This window comes from Planococcus citri, chromosome 1 (assembly GCF_950023065.1).
Source record: "Planococcus citri chromosome 1, ihPlaCitr1.1, whole genome shotgun sequence".
Taxonomy (NCBI): Eukaryota; Metazoa; Arthropoda; class Insecta; order Hemiptera; family Pseudococcidae; genus Planococcus; species Planococcus citri.
The window spans coordinates 25068855-25092396 of NC_088677.1; the positions used below are offsets into that span (position 1 = coordinate 25068855).

General features: G+C 32.1%; 1 protein-coding gene across 5 annotated transcripts; it reads right to left on the reverse strand.

Moving 5' to 3' along the window:
* Positions 1 to 310: 310 nt before the first annotated feature.
* Positions 311 to 22585, reverse strand: atl (atlastin GTPase). Of its 5 annotated transcripts, none has more exons than XM_065370728.1 (11): positions 22427 to 22584; positions 15774 to 16030; positions 12885 to 13037; positions 12589 to 12744; positions 12354 to 12503; positions 12134 to 12272; positions 11860 to 12044; positions 11552 to 11773; positions 1401 to 1615; positions 1193 to 1259; positions 311 to 1087 (listed from the first exon to the last, which is right to left on the reverse strand). In XM_065370728.1, exons 2-11 carry the CDS (start codon positions 15984 to 15986, stop codon positions 971 to 973), a joined length of 1617 nt encoding a protein of 538 aa, XP_065226800.1. In that variant the 5' UTR covers positions 15987 to 16030; positions 22427 to 22584; the 3' UTR covers positions 311 to 970. The 5 variants fall into 5 exon arrangements, with proteins under 5 accessions (XP_065226800.1, XP_065226804.1, XP_065226802.1 ...); XM_065370732.1 differs by lacking the exon at positions 22427 to 22584 and adding an exon at positions 22170 to 22298; XM_065370730.1 differs by lacking the exon at positions 22427 to 22584 and adding an exon at positions 21701 to 21851.
* Positions 22586 to 23542: the final 957 nt, after the last annotated feature.

Consider the following 23542-nt stretch of genomic DNA (forward strand, 5'->3'; position numbering starts at 1 on the left):
AAAGTAACTTCGGTAACAAAAATTTTAAAACATAGAAGCCGAAAGTCACTTTTATAGTAACTTATTCACTTGAAAAGTACCAAGTATGAGCCTTGACTATCCGACCCTAAAATCCAACCCCATTTAAAAACCCCTACAATTATTCAAATAATTCACCAAGTCCTCAACTAGGACGACTCCGTTATCTTCGCTGCAATAAATTCCACAACATCGAATAACACATTTCGACTTTATTCGCAATTCACCTTCACATACTTGATCGCCAATTCTCGGAATTCGAATTGGAAAGAAAAAATAATACGCTTATAAATTGATACTTGAAAAATTCAACAATTTTAATCAATATACACATCCTTGAACACAGAAACCATTATAAAGTATATATAAAGCCTACAATAAAGACGGGTACGACAGACATCAGGGGGGAATTAAAATTTTTATTTGTACCATTAATTTCTTAAACACATAAACTAACAACCGAGAAAAAAAACGAAATAAAAGTCACAATATACCAGAATAAACATTAAAACTTATAAAACTTGGATGTTATTCGAGTTTTCTTTTTTTAAAAAAGGAAAAAAATTCAAACACTGCGAGTACACATAAATAAATGATTCAAAAAAAGAGAAAAAGCTTGAAAAACAATAAAACAGGACGCGTCGATTATCATTCCAAATGAATTTTTTTCTTCGTACGTATTGTAAAAGCAAATATACGCTGAATGTATTTTACACACGGTACCGTTATAAAAGATATTATTTTTTTTTTAAAAACGATGAAAAAAATGTTAAAATTAACGAAAATATTGTACAATTAAAAAAAAAGGGAGAAAGAAATAGGAGCGAGAGATGAAATTTATAACGAGTGAATAATTTTGAGGGAGAAATATACAAAAAAAAAAGAGACAAAATACAGTAATATCACAAAAATATCGAAAAAAAAAAGAAATACAAATATTGCTTTGATTAAATCACGAGCTTATTTTACCATTTATTTGAGAATTCTGTCGTATCATGATTTTCGTAGCTTCTTTAGCCGCGTGCTGTAGACTTTTTTCAACGAATACTTGATAAACTGGTTTCATGACCTGTGAAAAAAAAAGTTGAAAAATGAAAATGAAATCAACGTAGAAATTGTCGAATGTTTTATTTTTTTTTTCAAAAGTAGGTAGGTAATTTCTTTTGAAACTTACAACTTCCCACACCATTGTGGCTGCATGATCGATGATCTCTCCGATATCTCTGATTTCGCCGCTATATCTGTGGAGAAGAACAACAAATTGAAAATCCATCATTCTATCTTCATCTTTGATCTTTTTACCAAATTTTGAAAGTAAATTCTGAACATTTGATTTAAGACACTCGCAGATATTGTTTGAAATTTTAAAAGTATTTTCTTACCTTATGTATGCCCATGTTGCCAAGGTTAAAATAGCCACTCCCATGATGAGATTTGCAATATTGGCAACAGCGTATAAGCCGACTAATCCGAAGATACCCGAGAGCACATAGAATAAAATAATGATAGCTACAATGACCGCAGGTGTTCGGGCTGCTTTGAAGATGTTTTTGCTCTCGTTGTGAGCTTTGAATTGATTATAATCGGTATCTATGTCCTGCGAAGTAAACAGAATACAATTATTGTAAATTTATAATAATAACTTTGAGTGCTTCAGGTGACAAGATAATGGGAGAAGGGGGTACGTGTATACTGGTCTAGTGGTCAATTGGGTCTTCACAGTTTTCCTGGTATCAATTTTTTTCAGGAGTAGGGAAGAGGGGAAGGTGAATTTTTTTAGAAGTTAAGAAATTATTTCAACGTGTTTTGAAATAAGCTCTTGAAACTTGAATTGATTAAGGCGAACAATACTCGATTGTATTTTGTTTGTCGAATGCAAGTATGCACTTGTAAAAGAGTTGTACATTGATTGATGAATATACCTACTAACCTACTCGTATAGCAATATTTTTCACAATATTGGGTAATACGAGGTAGATTATCCAATTCCCATAACAAATTTCAAAATTCCAACTAGGGTCTAATCCTTGGTGACTAAATGAATTTGATTCTAATAAAATTCGAAAGAAAAATGTTTATTTCAAGCATGAGGAAAAATGGAGAGAATGGTAGGGGGAGGGGTTATTTTTACTTCCACTTTTTTTTAAAGGCAATATTCTATAATAATTTCAAAAAAAAAATTCTCAACGCTTGCAAATTACAAACATCTCTATAGGTGAGTGAAGGAAATGCACAAGTCAGGAATTGATGGAAAGAATGGAGAAAAAGAGGGAGGAGGGGGTATTTCTGCGGAAAAATTCGTGAAGCAAACCGAAGAGTCGATGGAAAAAATCAAAATAGAGGAAGGAGAAGAGATACATCAAAAGGAATACAAATAAACAGAAGGGAGGAAATATCCACAGTATTACATATTTCTGGACAATCAAGCTGTATTAGCCGAAATAGAAAAAGACTAACAAAATATTGATCTACAATCTAACACAGATTTCAGAGAAGTATTATATGAAATTATCATCAGAAAGAACAAAAACAATGAAAAGGAAAAGACCCAATGAAGTAAGATTGTGATAAATGGAAAAATCATCAAACAGGTAAACAGTTTCAAATACCTGGGAAACACAATACATATCATACCAGAGAGAAATAGATGTTGGTGGAAAAATTGCAGACTTCTTGAGAGTCACAGGACTGGTAGATAGTACCCTGAGAAGCAGTAAGGTGTGGAAAGAAACAAGATTGAAAGGTGTACAATACCAATTATTTCCCCCCGCCCTACTAATAATGACATGAAAATGAGATATCGTTACCTTAAAGCAATTGAGGAGCTCATTGCAAAAATAGCCCTTGTCACATGACCTCTTAGAACCTGTGCAACTCCCAAGCTCTCCTTTGAACATACCCAGTGTCATGAATGTAAACTTTCTGAGGCAATTCCTTTCCGGGCTACTCCGGGTAGACCAACTTGACGCTCAATTCATCATAACAACATGATCTCCGCAGTTGGCTATAGGTGCAATGGAGTGCATAGGGTCTAAGTGGTGATGTGACAATAAGGGCTATTTTTGCAATGAACTCTTCAATTCCTTGTATGTCCATAAAAAAAGTACAATTTTACACATCACTGATAAGGTTTGGATATGCTTGGAAGTTGGGAAGAGTTTGTTGAGTCCTGATTGAACATCAGTTAGCTTCCTGGATCTTCTATGGTTCACTTTTACTGCATCCACATGCAGGGCCAGACCCAAGAACACGTGGCCCACCGAGATATCCCATTTTAATGCCCCTGATTTTGGGCGCCTCAATTAATCGGCCAAATTTTTTTCTCCCATTTTTTAAAGTGCAGAACACTGAGCATAAAAATTCATTCAGAAATTTTTTAAGCGGTCCAGTTTTTACCTCATCTGCCCAAATACGTCGCGGCCCACTGAGATTTTCTCGGTAACTCGGTGGGTGGGACCGGGCCCACCCACATGCAAATTTTCCATTTCAGGGCTTCCCAGAATCTTATCAATGACGCACAAAGACAATTTTTTTTTATGGACATACACAGAAGTGCCCCTGAAAAAATCTAATAAGAGAAGAATAACAGCAGCAGAGAAGAAATTCATGAAGAGAATCGTAGGAGTCACTCTAAGAGACAGAGTCCCATCTGAGAAAATATGGCTACCCAGAGGTGTGGGTCTGAAACGATTTCAGGATTGAGATTCAGTTTCAGGATCAAAATGTTTTCATTTTGGGATTGGATTTGTTTTAGTTTTGTTCTTCTAAATTTTTATTTCAGTTCTGGGATTGGTTTTGGAATTGAAAAAATTGTTTCAGTTCTGGGATGAATCGGTTCCATTTTTGGGATTTTCATTTCAACCAATTTTAAACCCAAATTGACTAATGGATCCTGCAAGGGGTCTAAAAAATGGGAGGTTTTGACATGGGGAATCCGGTGTTGTAATTAGTTTATTGTTTTAAATGCATATTTTGCTCACTTCGTCAAGTAATTTCTATTATAATCTGAATGAATGATGATATAAATGATGTAAAATGACAATTTATCAAAATAAAATTGGGGGGAAAATCAAAAATTTGAAATCTTGAAGTCGAAATGATTTTGTTTCAGTTCCAGGATTATTTTGGGTTCAATCTTATATCAGTTCTGAGATTTTTTGGTTTTGGGATCAAGCGTCGACCATATATAATGGATGAACATTTCAACATAAAAAAACAACTGAAGTTGAAGCCAACTTTTTGGATGCAGAATCCAGGAAACCTTCTGCTCATGCGCCAAACATGATGTTTAATTGTTTATAGTGTCGTGATTGGTCAGGCGCTGATGGTGGAGAGAGAGATGGTTCAGCATTGCAGTTGCTAGACATTCAACGTCACTCCACAGACAACCACGCAACCAACCCTAGTAAACAAACTGTAATGTGGCACATGCACAGAACATTTCCTGGATTCTGCATCCAAAAAGTCGGCTTCATATACCCCGACTTGAAATATTTGTCCATTATTTATATGGTCGATGGAATCAAGAAAAATAACAATTTTGGATTCAGGCAGGCTTGTTGAACCGGACCAAAAAACCCAACTGATGACCGCGACCAGACCCAAAAATGCACACAAGACTGAGTAGACCAGACTGAACCTTGGACCTCCAAAACAAATTTATGTAAATATTGACCAAACAGATGACCCTTTTCAGAAAAAATAACGCGGTTTGGACCTCAGTTATGTCCAATTTTTCAAATATATAATGCCATTTTAGATGCCTCTTTTAAATAAATTTCCACTGTGATTTAATTTCTTTCGAAGTTTCAATGTTTTGAAAGTAAAAATCTCATTTTTCAACTCATCTAATGTGTAGGAAGCTGTTTTCCTCCTGAAAAATTAAGATCGTTTTTTGGACCTGGGCTGACCCATGACCACGATGAAAATTTCTGGTCAGGACTGGACCAGACTGACCTACAAAGACAAAAAATGCAGAATCAAATGACCAGAACGGACTGTTTGAAAGCTCCAGGATAGGTTTTGGGATTGGATTTGAATCTGGATTTGATCAGTTTTGGTTTTGGGATCATTTCAGACCCACAGCTCTGCAGCTACCAACTGTTATGTCACAATTACCTATTTCATAAGTGAAATCCTGATAAATGATAAAATTTAGGGGGATAAAACATGAAAATAGCAAAGGAAAATTCAGTTATATTGTTGTTTTTTTTTTCAAAACCAGATGAGTTTTGAGAAAATTTACTGGATATTTTTTTTGGACATTAACATCAGCCAGTTAATGAAGTTGATTTGAAGCTTGTAGCAAGGACGTTGTGACGTAAGCTATTGGTAGCCATATAACAACAGATCTCAGAGTAGAGCCAAGCCAATCAGGCTTGTCAAACCAGACAAAAAACTAGACCAATGTCCTCGACTGGACTTAAAAATGCCCACAAGACTGAGGGAATGGACAGGACCTGACACCTGTGAAACAAATTTACGTCAATATTAAACAAACAGATGACCCTCTTCATAAAAAATACCAGGAACAGACCTATACCAAAGACCTCTCCAAAAAATCAGTCCAATGACCGCTGTTTGTAGTTACCCAAGTTACATCCAATTTTTCAAATTTTTAATGCCAGTTTAGATGCCTATTTCAATAAAATTTCCACTATGAAAGCTACAGAAACGAACGACCGCTCGTTGGATTCAGCAGGATTTTTTGAGTTGGAATACAAAATTTTGTATTGCTAGGTACATTTTTGTGTGTTTTACACTCATTTGAAATGGAAAGTCCTTTGACGTGTCTGTCCAAATTTGGTAAACAACATGCAGTCATCCATTTCCTCGTTGAGGAAAAAATTTTGAGGAAGAAAAATCACTGATCAATTGAAAAATATTGATGGAGAGCGTGCCATGCCATTTCAAACAATTAGAGCTTGTGTAGAATGATTTAAAGCTGGAAGAGAGCAAATACTCGACGAAAACCGAGCCAACAGGCCGAGCAACGCTGTCGTTTGTTTCTGTAGCTTTCATAGAAGCTGAGCTACAGAGCGTGGCTATGACTTATGAAACACCCCTCTTATTCTGAAATCAAAAATCTCATTTTTTAACTCATCTAATGCGTTAGAAGTTTTTTTCTTTCTGAAAAATTAAGACCGTTTTTTGGACCTGGGCTGCGACCCATGACTAGGATAAAAATTTCTGGTCAGCACCAGACTGGACCGATCTACAAAGACAAAAAAATCAAACAGAATGACCAGACTAGACTGAACCATTTGAAAGCTCCAAACAAAGACCTTGATTTTGGAGCAACCCCAAAACTTGAGAGGTCCTACAAGCCTGAATGCCAATCATGAAGAAGATCAAAACATATAAGAAAGATGGGGGAAATCATGTAGAAAACAGAGTTGGAGTGATTCAAATTATGTAAAAGAATCGAGAAAGAATCTGATTAGTGTGATTTAAAATTGATTCAAATTGTGATTCATCAAGACAAAAGAATTTGCAAAATGCAGGAATCCGATTACCTTTTTATGGAGAATCCCACCTTTTCAATTCCCTGTGATTTCCTGCACATGTTATTCATATTCACCCATTAATATACTCGTATGTTAAAACAGTAAAATACAAGGTTTTTAATGGCTTTTAGAGATGCATTTTGCAGTTTGGGACTGGTGACATTTTTAGGTACGTAGGTTGATGTGTGAACAAAGAACATATTGCAAATCTTTGATTTCATGCAGTGAAAGAATCGCTCAATGCAAGAATCTGATTTTCTTTAATGGAGACTCACGCGTTTGCGATTCTGTGTATTTCCCTGCTCAGTGCTCATCAGCAACAATCAAAATAATAAAATATGCAAAATGATCATGCAGTTGAGGCAATTACTCATTTCATTTAAAATTTAATCGTTAAATCCTAAAGTTGAAAAAAATTAAATTTTCTTTGTGAAAGAATCAAGACTGGAAAATTGTGATTCTCTTAAGTATGAGAACCATAATTCACATGCCCAATTCTGAAGAACTGAGGACTTGCCCCAACCCAGACAGGATGAGATTATTTTTTGAATTTTTTACAGATCATCATTTTGTAAAATTCATTCCTTCGTAACTCACTCCTCTACTCGAATAACATACTTATCAAAATAATAAAACTCGTATCATTAATAAAAAAAAATTATAAACCATTTAATATTGCACACAATAACGAAATTATATATCTTTTAAAAAATCATACAAATACATAATGTATAAATGAACCAACAAACACAATCGTGTGAAACACCTAGATAGGCACAAAAAATAAAGAAGTAATAATTCACCTAAAATTACAATACAAAAATAATGGACATTGCATGGACGCGGTAGACAGGTAGGTAGGTAGATAGATAGGTAAAAGATACACATAATTGTAGACGAAGACAAAAAAAGACGAAACCTTACTACATTAAAAAGAAAAAAACAAAACAAACGATACGAATAAAATACGTAAAATATTACTGTATCGATAAATTTATACTATAACGAGCGAGTATATCAGTACAATAATCAATCACTGGTAGGTAAAATACCTAAAATAAAAATCATATAAAAAATATACGAATCGAACATTATCTATTTTATAAACCTACGCACGTACGAGGAACTAGAAAATAAAATAATCAGTATTTTTGGTTCTCGAGCTTACGTTAACGTTAACCTTACAAAACAAAACGAAATGAGAGGAAAAAAATACTCGTAATTACGTCAAGTACGGTATTGCTTTTTCAATTTTCATTTACGATTTTCACATTATCATGTAGAACGCGTTCCACAAAGTGAATACACCAAACACCGAGGCAATAAGTAAAAATTTCATGTTGGATAATTCGTCGTCATCGGCGTACGCTTGATGGTACCATATATACGTTTCGTTCAAATCCTACAAAAATATATTTACAATTTAGCTTGAATTTTTAAAAAAATTTCTTTTTCAAAGTTTTTTTCTGTTCTAAAAAACTACTAGGTATGTATTAGAATAAAATTAGGTAGCTTAAAACTTATAGGTATTTTTGCAAGGTGAGCTGCGACGAAAATGAAAAAATAAAAATAAAATAAAATGAAATAAATTGAACGCTAAAATAATAATTAACTAAGTAACTAAAAAGTAAGCTATTTGATTGAAAAAAAATTGCAGCTCAAAAGAAAAACAAAATATACAACTTACCTACTACAAATACGTTGAAAGCTTCAAAACTGATACGCATGGCTGAAGAAGCAATGCCATGCAAAGCCGATAAACATAATAACGCAAATAACTTTTTCAAAAAAATAATGAAAATAAGTAAATATGTAAAATGCTAACTGAATTACAATTTTTACTGAAAACATATTTACATAAAAAAAATTATCTACGCAATTATGCGAATAAATGTATAAAGTAGATATGTATTTACATCAATCTCTTTCACATCTTTTCCTTTCATTCTCTGCTCGTCCTTTTTTTTCACACCTTTGCTATTCAAAACTCGAAGCAGGCCCAGACAATATACTGATGATAATCATCTTTATCACCATGACAATCAGGTCAGTGACAAATTAATGGGATAGGAAAGAAGAAAGGGAAAAGTGAACAAAAAAAAAACAAAAAACGAAAGGGAGTGGATCAGATTGAAAAACACGATCAAATGCTAATTTATTTGGATTAAACAACTAATTTTTTTCTTCAAAATTTTGTTTTATTCGCCCCCCCCCAAATCGTAAATTTACACAAAGAACAAAAATACAAAATATCAAAATATTCAACCTTCATTTCAGTGTTTTTGTTTTTTAAAATTTGTTTTCAGAATAATGACGAGAAGACGAAATTAATGCAACGAGACTGGAAAAAGAAACCTTTTGAAGCCAAAAAAATGGACCATGTATGTAAAGCAAGTACGTACTTTGTACCAAAATTCATTCGTTGGATTATTCTATGTAGGATTTGTCAAGATTCCTCGTCAATATTCAAACATTTCTCATAACTGGTAGATATTTTTGATAATTATTTCGTGAAAAAAATTACGTCTGATCAATGAAACGAGGATAAGATAGAAAGAAAAACATTTGATAAAATAGCTACGTAGTACGTACAAAAGACGAAGGGGAAAAGCGAAGGGGGATTGGAACATTTCATCGAAAAATCTTCTAACAAAGTTCAGCATTTTTATTTTTTCTTATTGTCAGAATAGGTATCTCCAACACGAAGCCTCCTGGATAATGACTTGACCAAATTTTACGATTTATCAATTTGTTTCTTTCCATTTTTTTTTTTTTTTTGTGAGACCCCTTATTTTCCTCATGATTAAAAAATGTATAGTTCAGTATGAAAAAGTTGAGAAAAAAATAAAATTCTCATACAAATATCTCAAAAGTAACTCTTCTCAGAATCACATCCAACAGATGGAAAATTTTAGGGCCTGCAATTTTGATTATTTTCATTTTTTTTCGCAGAGCATTTAAATTTAAAAAAAGCTGATTTCTCATGATGAAAAATTTTCAAAATTTTCAAAATTATCACACTACAAACAATTTGATTCAACTTGAATATTCAAACCTTTTCTCAAAATATTTCAAAATTGAGGTTTTCTTTGAAACATAAATCACTTTCAACAAGTTGAAAATTGTATCCAGCATAATTATTTTCTCTAAATTTTGTTCACAGAACTCAAGTTTTTCCCATGATCAAATAGACGAAAAATGAGAAATTTCATCAATTTTCAAGGTGATTTTTGAAAAAATTGAAGAGAAAGGTGTACAAAATACAATTTTTTGTCATTAAAATAAATTTGATGAGATTAAAATTTGAAAGGCTCACTTTACAGAACGATTTTTTGGAACCTCAGACATGAGGAGATATCTTTGATGATTTTTTTGATTCTGGAAGTAGCAAGGTAGACAAAAACTAAAACAGGCGTTTGCAACGATGAATTAGACAAACTTTGTGTTTTAAATTTAAACAAAATCCTATTTTAACCTTTTTTTTCAAAATGTGTTTTTTTCAATCTTTGTTTTTTTAAACTAATTTTTTAATGTTTTCTGAGTTTTTTCGTGTTCTTGTTTTTATACTTATTTGTTTTCAAAAAACCTTCAAATCAGTTTTTTTTTTTGATTTTAGTAAAATTGTTGAAAAAAACAGGCGTTGCAAAATCATATTTTTCAAGCGTTTTCCTGCATAAAATATACTTAAAACATGTTCAAAACTCCTTTTAAACTTGTTTCAGACGTTTAATTATCAACAAGCCGAAAATATTGTTTAAAACCAAAAAAAAATTGTTTTAAATTTTACCCTACCAAAAAAAAAAAAAAAAAAAAAAAAAACAGGATTGGTACAACACTGTGAAGTAGCTTCTTTTCAGGAGTAATATGAAAAATCAAAACAAATCCACCCCTCTCCTCGTCCTGCCTCATAATTGAGTCTTGAGGCTCCATCAGTTCAGCGCGATTATTTGAAAATCGTTTTCAATATTGATTTCATTTGCTAAGCCAACTTGAATTTTTACAAAGCTCAATAAAATAATCATTCGATTTCGATCGACTTGATAAAATCGACTTCTTAAAAAAAATTCACCAAATTATACGAAAATAATTTTTTTTTTTAAATTAAAAAAAATGATACAATTATTATTAGCTTATTAAATGCATTCATTTTTGTAAAAAAAAATCAATTTTTTCGTTTTTTCATTAGTAAAAAAATGAGTTCAGTTAAGATTATTTTTAATTTTTTGAAAAATTTGTTCCAAAACTTCATCTTAGCGCACAGAAAAATGCATCCTAATTTTAATAATTTTTTTTTTTCATTTTTTACAGTTGTTGATTCATTTCTGAAAAGCCAATACTAATTCACATAATTCACATCCACCAATCACGCACCTTAAACTACCACTACAGGTGCAATAAATTCAGATTTAATGCTTGTAAACATAAAATCAGCAAAAATGCGAAAATACGGTGAAAAAGTATATACATAAAAAAAGCTTCGATAATTTCAAAAAACTGAAAAAATTGCAATAAAAAATACAAAAAAAAACCAGCTCAAAAATCCTTTCAAATTACTCAGGACTTCTACTTCAAAGATGTGAAATTCAAATCGTAACTCTATTTCTAAATTAATCGAGTAATTAATTTCTGAATTTCGATGAAATAGATCTAATCATAGAGTCAACGAGAGGATCACTGAAGACACCAGCGATTCCATAAACGTAGTATAGCGTTTGTATAGCGCGATCAAGCGTACTCCGAATTGCAGACGATACTTTTTAGTAGAGCATCCGGATACTCGAATAAAGATATCGTCTCAGCAGCGCTGACGCACAATTAGGTACATTATTTGAATAGCTTAGCGTCACCACCGAAACCAGTATACGCGTAAGAAATTTTGGCAACAAGATAGATATTCGTACATGGATAAATAAGGGTCATTAAACTCTGTTGATGATGAAAAAAAAAACTGGTAGAGGGGGCATTTGTACACGTACCATTTAAAATACGTACTGACTAATTAGCCAAAAATTACGAGAATTTCTTACCTGCTCCAATTTCGACCTGTACGATTCGGAAAATTCGTCGCCGCCCATTTTACGTTTTATTCTGAACTGTTCTAGGGCTTTTTCTCGACATCTAATATGTTCCAATTCTAACTGATCTGAGCTCAGGTATGGTTTAGGGCCACCGCAGACTGACTCCATGAGCTGATGATACGTTTCTTTCGCAGCTGCGACGGCTGATAAGTTATTGGCTTCAGCAGTAGCCTGAGTTCGTTGACAAAACTTCAGATTAGAATCGGACAACGAAAAGTGTACTCGGATGAAGAGCAAAATGTTGAAAATATGCTTACCACTAGCATAGATTTCGGTTCAGGAAGATCGTCGCCGCTGAACAGATTCATGTAGCATTTGAAATATTGCACTAATTCTTTAACTTTGACTCTCTGGCCGCCGATTTCCTTTTGGACTAAGTTTTGCGGAGAGAGCAATAGAGGTACAAGCTGTTCTAAACAAGCTTTAAATTCTCCTTCGATATCTGTAAATTCGAAAACAAACGAACATTTCAATAATCTGCGCAGCGATGAGCAATAATTTCGAAAATTGGATCAGTCACGTCACACATACCAGCTAATCTGCCGTCGAATTTAGGATTCGTGGCGACTTTTAGGCCAGGATGGGGCAGCAAAAAGCACTCGATATCGGTGAAACATGATTTAATATGTTTCCTCAGAGACTGCAGCTCTGGATGTTGTTTATCTGAAATCTGCGAAGGAAAAATATCAAAAAATTATTCAAGTTGATCGATTGGAACCGAAGTGCTCGGCCTTTGGGCTTTGATACGTACTTTCAATCGCTTATCTAATATTTCTTGACCGCCATCTGATCCATAGTTGGCCTCGTAAGGGAAACTCCAATCTCTTACGAGGAATTGTAGTTTCTGGAATGGTTTATTACCGGTATCTTCTAAAGCTAAACGTCCGTATTCGGTGAACAACTGTGCACAAATCAAAAACGATTTCCACCGTTATAAAAATTCAAAATTGTTCATTTCAATTCAGTCGGTTTTGGCGTCTACTCACTTGTAAATGCTGCAGATCATCTTCTTGTATATTTTGTGACAAGTTATAAATTTGAATTGAGCTCAACATTGTGCTTAGAGCGAATACCGTGGCGCAATCTCGGACCGTGCTTTCGCTGTCGAACGTTCCTTGAGTATCGAGCAGAATAACCGCCACCTGTGAGCGAGAATTTGTTCGTAAAATGAAATGAGCGTTTGAGAATTCAGAACGAGGTTCAATTTCGAGAAGACTCGGCGTTTTTATTTCTCACGTCGAGTGAATAGATAAAACTAGGTACTCGTGTACTTGGAACTCACTTTTTCGCCGTTGGGCAAAGTCGTACAGAACACTTCGGACCACATCAATATACCAGTCGTGTCACGTTCTGATCCGCCTCTCCACGAGAATCCATCTAACGGACTGTTTTCATCCCCTAACCAACTTCCAGTCGGTTTTTTGTCGGACATGTACTGTGAACATTTCAAATCCGTACGTTAGCATAAAACAAATAAGTACATTAACGTTGCAGTGTAATAATAACAGTCGTAAAAAAAACTATCAACAATATAAACACGAAAATAGAAATTGAAAAAAAAACGAAAGAAAAATATACGCGAATGAGGAAAGATGGCAACAGAGGAGTGAACAGGAACATACACGGACTCGAAAATGAGAAAAAACATAGAAGAATTTAATCGAAAATAATTACTTTGAGATTTGAAGAGAAGAGAAACGAAGTAAAGTTGAAAATAGCTCTCAGACTTGAACAACCAAAGTGAGCCAAAGGATCGATTTAGTCAATATTTTAATAAAAAAATAACGAGGAAAATGAAAAAAGAAAGCAATCTACGTTTCACAATTGATAAGATTACAAAAATTCACAATTTTTGAAAAACCAATATTTTTTCATATTTTTATTCGCAATTTTTTCTATGATTTGAACTTTTTGAATTTTTTTATGGCAAGGAAGGGGGGGAGAAAATAAGAAATTTTCACACGCAAAATTCACGCTTCAATTTATTCGGAATTCACCTCGTCCAAGTCAGAGAGGTGGGGGGGGGGGGGGGATTCTGGTAGGTAACGATTTGAAATTAGACACAAAATTTAAATTCGAGTATAAAAATGAGAAGAGGACAAGACATAGTAAAAATTTGCAAAATGAATCGTAGGGGGAAGTTTCTGAAAATCGAAAAAAAAATAAATAAATAACCTACTGTGACCCCCTCCCTCTACAAATTGAATTGACTTTGCAATCAATATTTTAAAAACTGAATGGACCCAAGAACAAGAGACAATTTTAAAAACAGCGAATAAAATTGGTAGAAAAGGAAGAAGAAAACAAAACTGCAAAAATATAACCGAAAACCAAAAAAAAAAAGAAAAAAAGAATGAAACAAAAAAATTGAAAAAATTCTTCTACGAGACGAAGAAAAAGAGAAGATCAATGGTCACTGAATATCAAGTTGGGAACACTCCATCCTCCTCCATTGCCATCCCCCCTCCGAGGGAACAAATTACTCCTCCAAACATCAAAATCAGGATTCGTACTCGATCCCCTCCCCCTTCCAAAAAAACACAATTTTAGGTAAGGTAACCATAACCAAAAAAGTTCAAAAAAGTAGTGACAACGCCAGAAAAAATCATTTCAATGTGGGTAAAAAAAATCACGAAAAATGTTTAAAAAATGTAAAAAAAATGATATTTTGGGTAATTATGAACAGAAAAAGATTTTTTTTGACATTTCTGTCTGAAATGTGAAACTATTTTGCAACTTTTTGTTGACTTTTGACAAAAAAGTGGAATTTTTTGCGAAATTTGGACAATTTTAGCCAATTCTGGAGAGCTTCTTTGGTAATTTTTGACAAAAAAGGGAAACTTCCACGCAATTTTTGGCAAACAAGGTGAAAGTTTTTAGCAATAATTTTTAGCAATAATTTTTAGCAAAAAAATGAGGCTGTTTGGTAATTTCTGACATTTTTAGAAAAAGCAGTTTTTTTAGCAATTTGATAAAAAGTAAGTATTTTTTTGATTTTTAGCAAAAAGCACGATTTTTTTGGAAATTACCTTTTATTCAACTTCTCGTATTTCAAGACTAATTTTTATTGTTTTTTTTTTCGTAGCATTTTCTTTCCAATTTTGTCGATTTCATGTGAAAAATTCCAAAAAGTTGAATTTTTTTCAAACGTGGCAAATCTTGTTTTTTTTTGCCAAAAATCATCTATTGCAGATGTTGGAATACAGTGTCAGAAAGCCAACTCAAAAATCTAATTAAGATCGCGAAATTATCTTCAATCCTCTTCTCTTTTTAAACACACCCTCATACTTATGAGAGGTTATACAAACAATTGAACAATTTAAAAAAAAATTAAAATATTGATTCGTAAACATCAAAATTACATATTGAACAATTATTTTCTGGAAATCAATTTTTTAAAATCCCAAATTGATGAAAAATTGTAGACGAAATGGTGAAAATAGACAAATAATAATAAAATTTAAGATTTCAGTAAATTTTCAAAAAACAATAAAACGAGAAAAAAATAAGACAGATGCAAAGGGAATAAAAATTTGAAATTTGACATTTAAAAAAAATTTAAGATTTCAGTAAATCTTCAAAAAAACGAGAAAAAAAGACGAATGCAACAGCAATAAAAGAAATTGATTTGAAATTTGACATTTGAAAAAATTTAAGATTTCAGTAAATTTTCATAGATATTTTTCAATGTTTTGAAAGGCATGTTAAATAATTTTTTTAATGTATTTTCAAAATCCGAATAAAATTATTCAGTTCATTAATAAGAATTATATCCGCAGAAATTCGTCACCAAAAATTTAAAATATCCAGAATTGAAAAACATACGAATTGTGACGAAAATATACAAGACTCTAATTCATTCTCTTCGAAATTTTCGATTCAAAGTTTAATGCCAAAAGAACGCTATTACCTATTGAGTAAGTGAGACCATAATAATTTCACTAGGTAACCAATGTTGAGGAATAGAAACATAAACAACGGTCGATAAATGATTTCAAAAAAATTGCCAATGTACTCTAAAAAATAGGTATGTTTTTCAATCGTTAAATTCTTTTCACAATCGACCAAAAAATTGAATTACCTTGCCTCGCTCCACAAAACTTCTTCACTTCGTAATACTTTCTCATCGGACAACAAAACACATCACACTACAACAGTTGCAATAACTCACCATGTAATTCATATATCGCAGAAAGAAATCCAACAGGAATGATTTTCCTTTACGAAAGGCTCCTGCAACCGATACGACAACAGCATTGCAATCTTTGATGTGATCCTGGAGCAAAATATCTTCCAAAGCTTCTTCGTCCAATGAAAACATATGCTGTTCTTCCGATATCACGATTGGTATCGGGTGAGCTCCTTCTATCGTTGGGGTCTCCATTATTTTGTATAGTTTCGTGAACACACGATAATATTATTTAAAATCTGCAACAAAAAAATACCAACAAAAAAAATTAATGATTTCTTTACATTGTTAGAGTACCTGGTTTGAATGAGTAATTAGGTCTATGACAAATAATAAATCATAAAAACCACCTGTTCATACCTCCCCCCCCTTTTCTTCACCCATCCTACATACGAGTAAGATTTGCTCACTTATACGAACAAATATTCGAAATCAGCGTATTTAAAACGAGCTTCTGTGATCGATATATTAATAATATCCATAACACCGTACATTCTCGAGTGCAATAAAGAGAGAGAAAAAAAAGGTCAATCTAGACCTTGAATACGAATAATTAAAGATCGACCTATACGTAAAGTAAAACGGTCAGTGCTACGTACAAAAATACTTAGTATACCATACGCAAGTCTACTCAGGTACCACAGAGCTCCGTATAAAATTAAAATTTCCATTAAAAAAACTTCATTATAACCGATAAATGATGCGTTATATTAATACCTTTCGTCACAGCTCCATCTCGTAAACAAACAAGTCAATTTTTCATTCGAATAGAGACGGCAAAGAAAACAGAAAAAATTATATAATCGTCTATACACAACACAATTACAATTACGTACGAGACGAGTACATCGAACACGATTACACGCGAAATTAAATTCAGCTAAACGTAGTATGCATTCGAATTCAATTCACTGCTGATAACTCGGCCACTCGAACGTATCGAAAAATGTATGAGCTACTAAAAGGTCGACTGTGATTGGTCGTCCACATAGAGTGACACTTTCAAAGATTTTCACGTCAATCGTCGCCGAATTTTTTCCCATTTTCCGAAGTTATACATCATCGTCGCTGTATTATTATCGTAAAATCGCGAAAAAACAAACACACACAAACGATGACGATGACCATGCAAAATACTAATACAATAAACACCTTATAGCCGCCGACATAAAAATAGTTCGGTTACGAAATCTCGTAATATATTTTAAGATAATAAAATAGCTACTTTTGCCAAAATTTCCTGTATTCTCGCGTTCTTATAGCTGATGCCGACGGTGTTCGCGAAAAAGAAAATATAGGCTACGTAGGTAGAGATAACGCAGGCAAGCTCATCGTCTACCGATAATACGTAATTATTTCTCGCTCGAGCAAATACGAATTCAAACCATACGCGAGGAATGACTGAATACGTGGATTTGCGAATTTGATAGTTCAGGTGTGCGATTTCAAACTATACAGAAGAAGAACAGGAGTTTTTCCTAAATAGATAAAAATAATTATTACGAGTAACCTTGAAACAAACGCCCTACCCATTAACTCACATATACGAACACGCTCGATAATCAAGGTTAATGAATTTTTTTCTCTCTCTTTCGCTTTCTCACCTTTTTGGTCGCTAATTTTTTTTTTTTTTTGCATTATCACGTTACGCGGTGGGTTTGGGTTTTCGAATTATGGTTTCGTATTTTACGTGATTATTCACCTCTTTTTTTTCCTAAATGTTCGTGATACTCTTTGTATGTGTATGTAATCGTAGGTAGATATTACGAGATAATATCTAGATACTAGGAATGCATCAGGATTTTCTGAAAAGGGGAAAGGGGAAGGAATGAAAAATCAGAATTTCCTGAGAGCGAATGAAATACGTATCACTGCGAAGTTGGGTTTGTAAATTTCATGATAAAGAAGTAGGTACCGTTCATTTTACACGTAGGTAGGTACTGATAATCATCTTTTATCTACGTCAATCATCGAAAATTATTCGAAAAAATTGCGAACAGCAATTCCAAAAAATTCTCAAGATCGAGTACACGTCATTTATTCGTAGAACTCGATTGTACCGACTGTCGAGAAAACGATGCACTCAATTCACAATGTTTTCGACTTTCTTCTCAAAATTCAATAATACAACTACTCCGGAGTATAAAAACGGATTAAAAAAATTACTTAATTTGGAAACTGACCAAAAAAAACTCATTTGAGTCCTTAAAAACATAATATTTTCTTTCAAAATGAAGAGTGAGGGGAATGAAAAGAGTCAAATTTGAAGTGTTGAAGCCTCTAAGGGCATCAAAGAAAAATGCGAGAGAAAAAACCATTGATAGGCATTTTTTTTTAAAATCAATGTTTGTAACTTTTTTTTTTTTACTTACCTACTGAAAACAATGCAAGTTTAGTAACTTTTTGGCTTTTTCTAAATGAAAGAAATTTCAATTGACTTTTTTTTTCAAAAATTTGAATTTAGAAATTTTTACTTTAAAAAAAGAATTTTTTTCTCCAAAAAAAAACCAACGCAGTAGGTAACTTTTTTCAAAAAAAATTATAGCTTTGTCAATAATTTAAGTGCCCTTTTCAAATCACTTCTGCAACGTTATTTTATAAAGAAAACAAACTTTAGATTATTAAAAAAAAAAAAAAAAAAAAAAACTCAACAATAACAACAATTTGAGTAATGTTTTTAAAGCAAAAAAATAATAAAGTAATCTGAACTCTCGAGGAAGTTTTTCCCAAAAAAACAATTTTGGGACGTTTTTTCCAATAAAAAGTAATTAACTAAATGACTTGTTTTCTTAAAAAAGATAACTTCAGAATCCCCCCACCCAAAAAAAAGTAAATTTAGTCACTTTTGTAAATTTAACGATTTTTTCCAAAGAAAGCAATTCAAGTAAATTTCTTTCCAAGGAAAGTGAATTTATGGCTATTTTCCAAAAAAAGTAATCCAAAGTACCCTTTTTCCATGTAATTTATGCAATTTCATCTATAAAAAAATTCAGTTGTCTTTTTCAAAAAAATTTAGTAATTTTTTCCTTAGAAAAGTTCTTAAGTAATCCCAAGTAATATTTTTCAAAAAAACATCGAATTTGGGCAAATTTTTTCGAAAAAAAGTAACTTGAGTAACTTTTTTTAAAAAAGTCAATTTAAGTAATTTTTTTCCAAAGAGTAAAAAATTGAGAAATTTTTTTCAAAGAAAGTAATTAATTCAAAATTTATATTCTTTTTTCAACAAAGTAATTTTTGCAATTTTCAAAAAAAGTAAGTAGGTAAGGCTTTCTCAAAAGTAACTTAAATACGCTTTTTTCAAAAAAAAAAAAAAAAAAAAAAAAACAGCTTTGGTATAATTTCAAGGAACTTTTATTCCAAAAAAAATGGATTTTTTGAATTTTTTTTCAGTAATATCAACTTTGATGTTTTTTTTTTCAAAAAAATGAAGATAACTATGCAGAAAAAATTACCAACATTCCAACCTAATGATCCCTATCCCCACCTCACACCTTCAATTTTGTCAATGTACATACATACATATATGAGTAATTGAGTACAATACAACCAAAGTATTAAAATTCATATTTTTGGATAAAATAAATTGAGATTAACTACTCTGCTCAAACGAATGTTTATTGGAGAAGATGTGGTTCAAATGACAAAGAAAACACTCATGAAATGAAAAAAAAGGCAGAAGGCAAAAAAGAGAGCAGAAGGATATCAAAATAATATTTTTTTTACATTTTTTTATAAGGATGACTTTTATTGAAAATCTTTCTGTGAACTAGATTTGAAGGAAGTAAAGTTGAGTGTTTTTGAACAAATTTTCCATGACTCTATATGATTTGAAGCAAAATGAAAGAAGTGTTACTGTCGAAGTTAATCGAAGCGAAAATGTTTTGAACGCGTCAACATTTGAGAATTTTGAAACCCAAGGGCAGCCTGTAATTTAATTTTACTATCTAATTAATATGAGTGAAAAAAGATGAATTTGAACTAAGCTGGCAACAGCAAAAATGTCAAAAAAAAGAGGAACAGAACGGAAAAAATTTCAGTTTCAGTTCCAAATTTTCATGTTTAATTTTTTATTTTCAATATTTTCCAATTTCAGTCAATTCCCCTTTTAATCTAATTTTCGAAAGGAGAGGAAATGAAAAGAGTCGAATTTTAAAAATTACTCAAAATTGGAACTCAAGTCTCTCCCTTTCACAAAAAAAGCAGAAAAGGTTCCGGTCTAGGAGTTTGATGGAAAAAATTATTTGATATCGCAACTGAGCATTTGAAAAACATGTCAAAAATATATGATAAATAGACTTTATCCGTTCGAATTTGAGTCGAATTATTAGACTTTTACCACCTCACTTTCCCTTCGGACTCAAAATTTTCGAAATCAAAATCATCGCCATGAACGTACACGAAAAAATGGACATGTGTGATGTGTTTGTGTGGAAATTTTTTCAAATAGAGTCTTGAACGTTTTCAGCTAATTTGGAAATTTTTTGAGGTCTAGATGAAGACATTCAACTTCAACTACATATAAAAATATAAATTTTTGAAAATCTGGGTTGAATAGGGTGCTTTTTTCATTTTTTTGTTGAGAAACTAGAGCACTTTTCTCATTTAATTTGAGTGATTTTAGAAACTACATAAATATTTGAAAAAGGAATGAATCATTCGTCGTCATTTTATTCTATTTACAGGTTAATAATTGACAGTGAGTAAATGTGTCGAATCATCACGTCAATATTTCCAGTCCCCATAACATCACATTTACAGGGAGACATTTACGACTTTATTCGACTTTAATTCCCAATTATTTCACCAAAAAAATTACTCAAACTCAACTACGTAAATTCTACGCAATTTCAAAATTAGATATTAAAATTACCTACTTGCTTTCAAAGAAACAAAAAAATGTAAAAAAATTTAGCTCTTAATTAATTTGATTAATGTACTCTTGGCTACTCGCATTTAAATACGAGTCATCATATTGTATCATTTCAATCGCGTTCACCAAACACTACTCCCCCTATGCGTTTTCGTTTTCGATAATTAAATTAAAATAATCATGCTGCTTCGTGACGTCGTCTGATAAACGATGAAGTGTTCCGGTGAGTTAAACCGTTATCAGTTGATCGTTTCGAACTCGAACTTTCAACGCAGAGAATAAAAAATGAGATCGAAGAGACTGATCTGGATTAATAATGTAACAGTAGAAAGAACGAACTGAAAGAAGTACGATGAAATATTCAAAATTACAAGTCAACAAGAAAGAGGGGACTGAGGGCTGAGGATGACATACATAGACAGTTAGTATGGTACGAGTAAGTAACTATAATGTAAACAATTACGAGCACGTGAAATTGCATAATAATGTTCAAAATGTAAACAAAACTACACGAAGCGTTAATCGAGTTATTTTTCATAACAGGAATATTTTACAGGAGCACCGTTCGAGTACCTTGTTTTCTATCAGCTGGCTGGGTGAAAAGTGTGTCGTATTTACAATATAATTAACTCGAAGAAATGCTAAGGGATTTTCGAGAAGCAAAAATCTACACATTTTAAAGAAAAAAAACACATCGAATTTAACGATAAAATACGATACGACTCTAATTTTCAAGTGCTCAGTCAAACAATATACTTTGTAGGAATTTATGTACCTTTTGTTTTTTATCGTTGACGTAGAACGAAAAAGTAAAAAAACTATCGATACTACGACAATGAGCAAATTTTCAACAATGAACTCGTACGTAATATTTCAACAAAAAAATTAAGTCGTACGAAGATGATAAACAAAGAAAACAACATTGTATTTTGCCTTACAAACATTCTAACATCGAGAACTAAGTAGGTATTTACTCTGATAAGATCAACTAGACAGTTATCATACTCAAACTTTATTCAATATCGAAAAAAAAACTCACTTTTCAGCCCATTTCGATAGAGAATTCAATTAACCAGATACATGACCGCGCACCGAACAAATAATTGATATAACAACTTATATCACTGTAATCAGAGATCAAGGAGAACTGGATTCTACGTTAACAATGTTTTGCTAATGCGAACAAGTCGCCTACACTTGTCGCTAATAATGTAAAAAACAACATCGGCGTAGGTAGAGAAGAGATAATTCAACAATGGAAAACACATTTTCGCATCTATTTTTACTATTTCATTCGATTATTGGAAAATATACAGCGGGTATCGACGACGATGGAAAAACGGACGCTCGAGTATTACAATTTCTCACGAAAATTACATCATTAATCAGTTAGTACCTGCAAAATGGAACTTTACTAACATTGATCATTAATATTTAAAGCATCGTACCTAGATTAGAACGAAAAACAATTATTCGAAAGTATATACGATGCTATAATGTATACATACCGCTACGAGAACAAGATACAGTTATCTACGGTACGCAAATTCAAACAATGATTCGTTAAAATCAGTCACATAATTAAGAACTCTGTTACCACGAAGCATAGACTAGTTAAAGTACCCACGTGATAATTATTCTACTATCGTAATGTAAATTTGGTGACATTACGATTACGAGATTGAGTGCAATTGGTGTCAACCATCTGCAAAAATCTATGCAAGATGTGTGAATTTTAAAACAACGACGATAACGTTGTACTTACTTTTTACACTTTCAAACGGTGACCATTGGCTGAAGTATTCCATAAATTATGCGATGTAACTATAAAGCCGGATTTTAAATCGATAAACGGTAATTAATTCGCAAATTAAACGAAACAATAAATTCCTTTTTTCCTTAATCACTCTTCTCAAGATTTTGATGCGTATTGTTTACGTCGAAATTAATTCGATTGGCTTGCAAAAAAAAGTTTTTCGAGCAGCATGATATCATTGGCAGTGTTGCTATTGGTTGAAAACTGAAGAATGTTCGGAATTGAGTCGCGTTGATTGGTGGATTTTTGAGGTTTTCTCTCTTGATTGGTTGAGTGTAAGTTCGGCCTTGGCCAATCAGTCACTGCCATCATTTTTAGTTTTTTTTTTTTTTTTTTTTTTATTAAAAATTAATTTAAATTATTAATTATTTTAAAACTTGAAATGAAATTGAAATTTTAATTTTGGAAATAGGAAGGAATGTGAATGATAAATTAAATTTCCAGAAATTTATATTTTGGAAACTTGCAGGAACTTTTCGTTTCCAAAAGGCAAAAAGTTTCTGGAAAGTGGAAATCTATACTCAATTCTTCAATTTTTGAAAAAATAAAAAATCAAAAAATGTTAGTTTTAAATTTGAAAAATGTTATTTATCAACATTCAACAAATCAACATTAATAAATTTAAATTATCTTTTATTTCTAATCAACTTCCAGATTTTTGAAATTTTACTTCATTTTAAACAACTTTATACGTCAGTCATGTCATATTTTGCTGAAATTAATTAAACTTTTTTATTTTATTTTCCTTTCCCATTGTCACCGTTTACGTTTAGTACCTACAACACTTTTATTTTTATCCATAAATTCGGAATTCCCATGGAAATTTATGGATTTGAAAGTTTCCAGAAATTTTCCCCATAAATCGTCTAACTTGTGGTGTGAGCTGCGACTGCGAGCGTTTTTATTCAATAATTTTACACTCGTGTAATAATTCTGCTTTGTTCAGAAAATTTCCGTTGAAAATTTCTTATCATCTCTATATTTTGAAAATCAAATTAATATTGAATGAAAAACGAAATTTTTTCAAACATTCTCAAAATTGATCGATGAATTATATCGTTTATT

Bases quoted from the DNA above. Each gene is read 5' to 3' on its own strand.
- atl (XM_065370728.1), bottom strand. From the start codon at position 15,986: ATGGAGACCCCAACGATAGAAGGAGCTCACCCGATACCAATCGTGATA. The intron at 12,504-12,588 runs GTGAGTAGACGC...ATTTGTGCACAG, and splicing joins ATGATCTGCAGCATTTACAA to TTGTTCACCGAATACGGACG. The intron at 11,774-11,859 runs GTAAGCATATTT...CAACGAACTCAG, and splicing joins AACCGAAATCTATGCTAGTG to GCTACTGCTGAAGCCAATAA.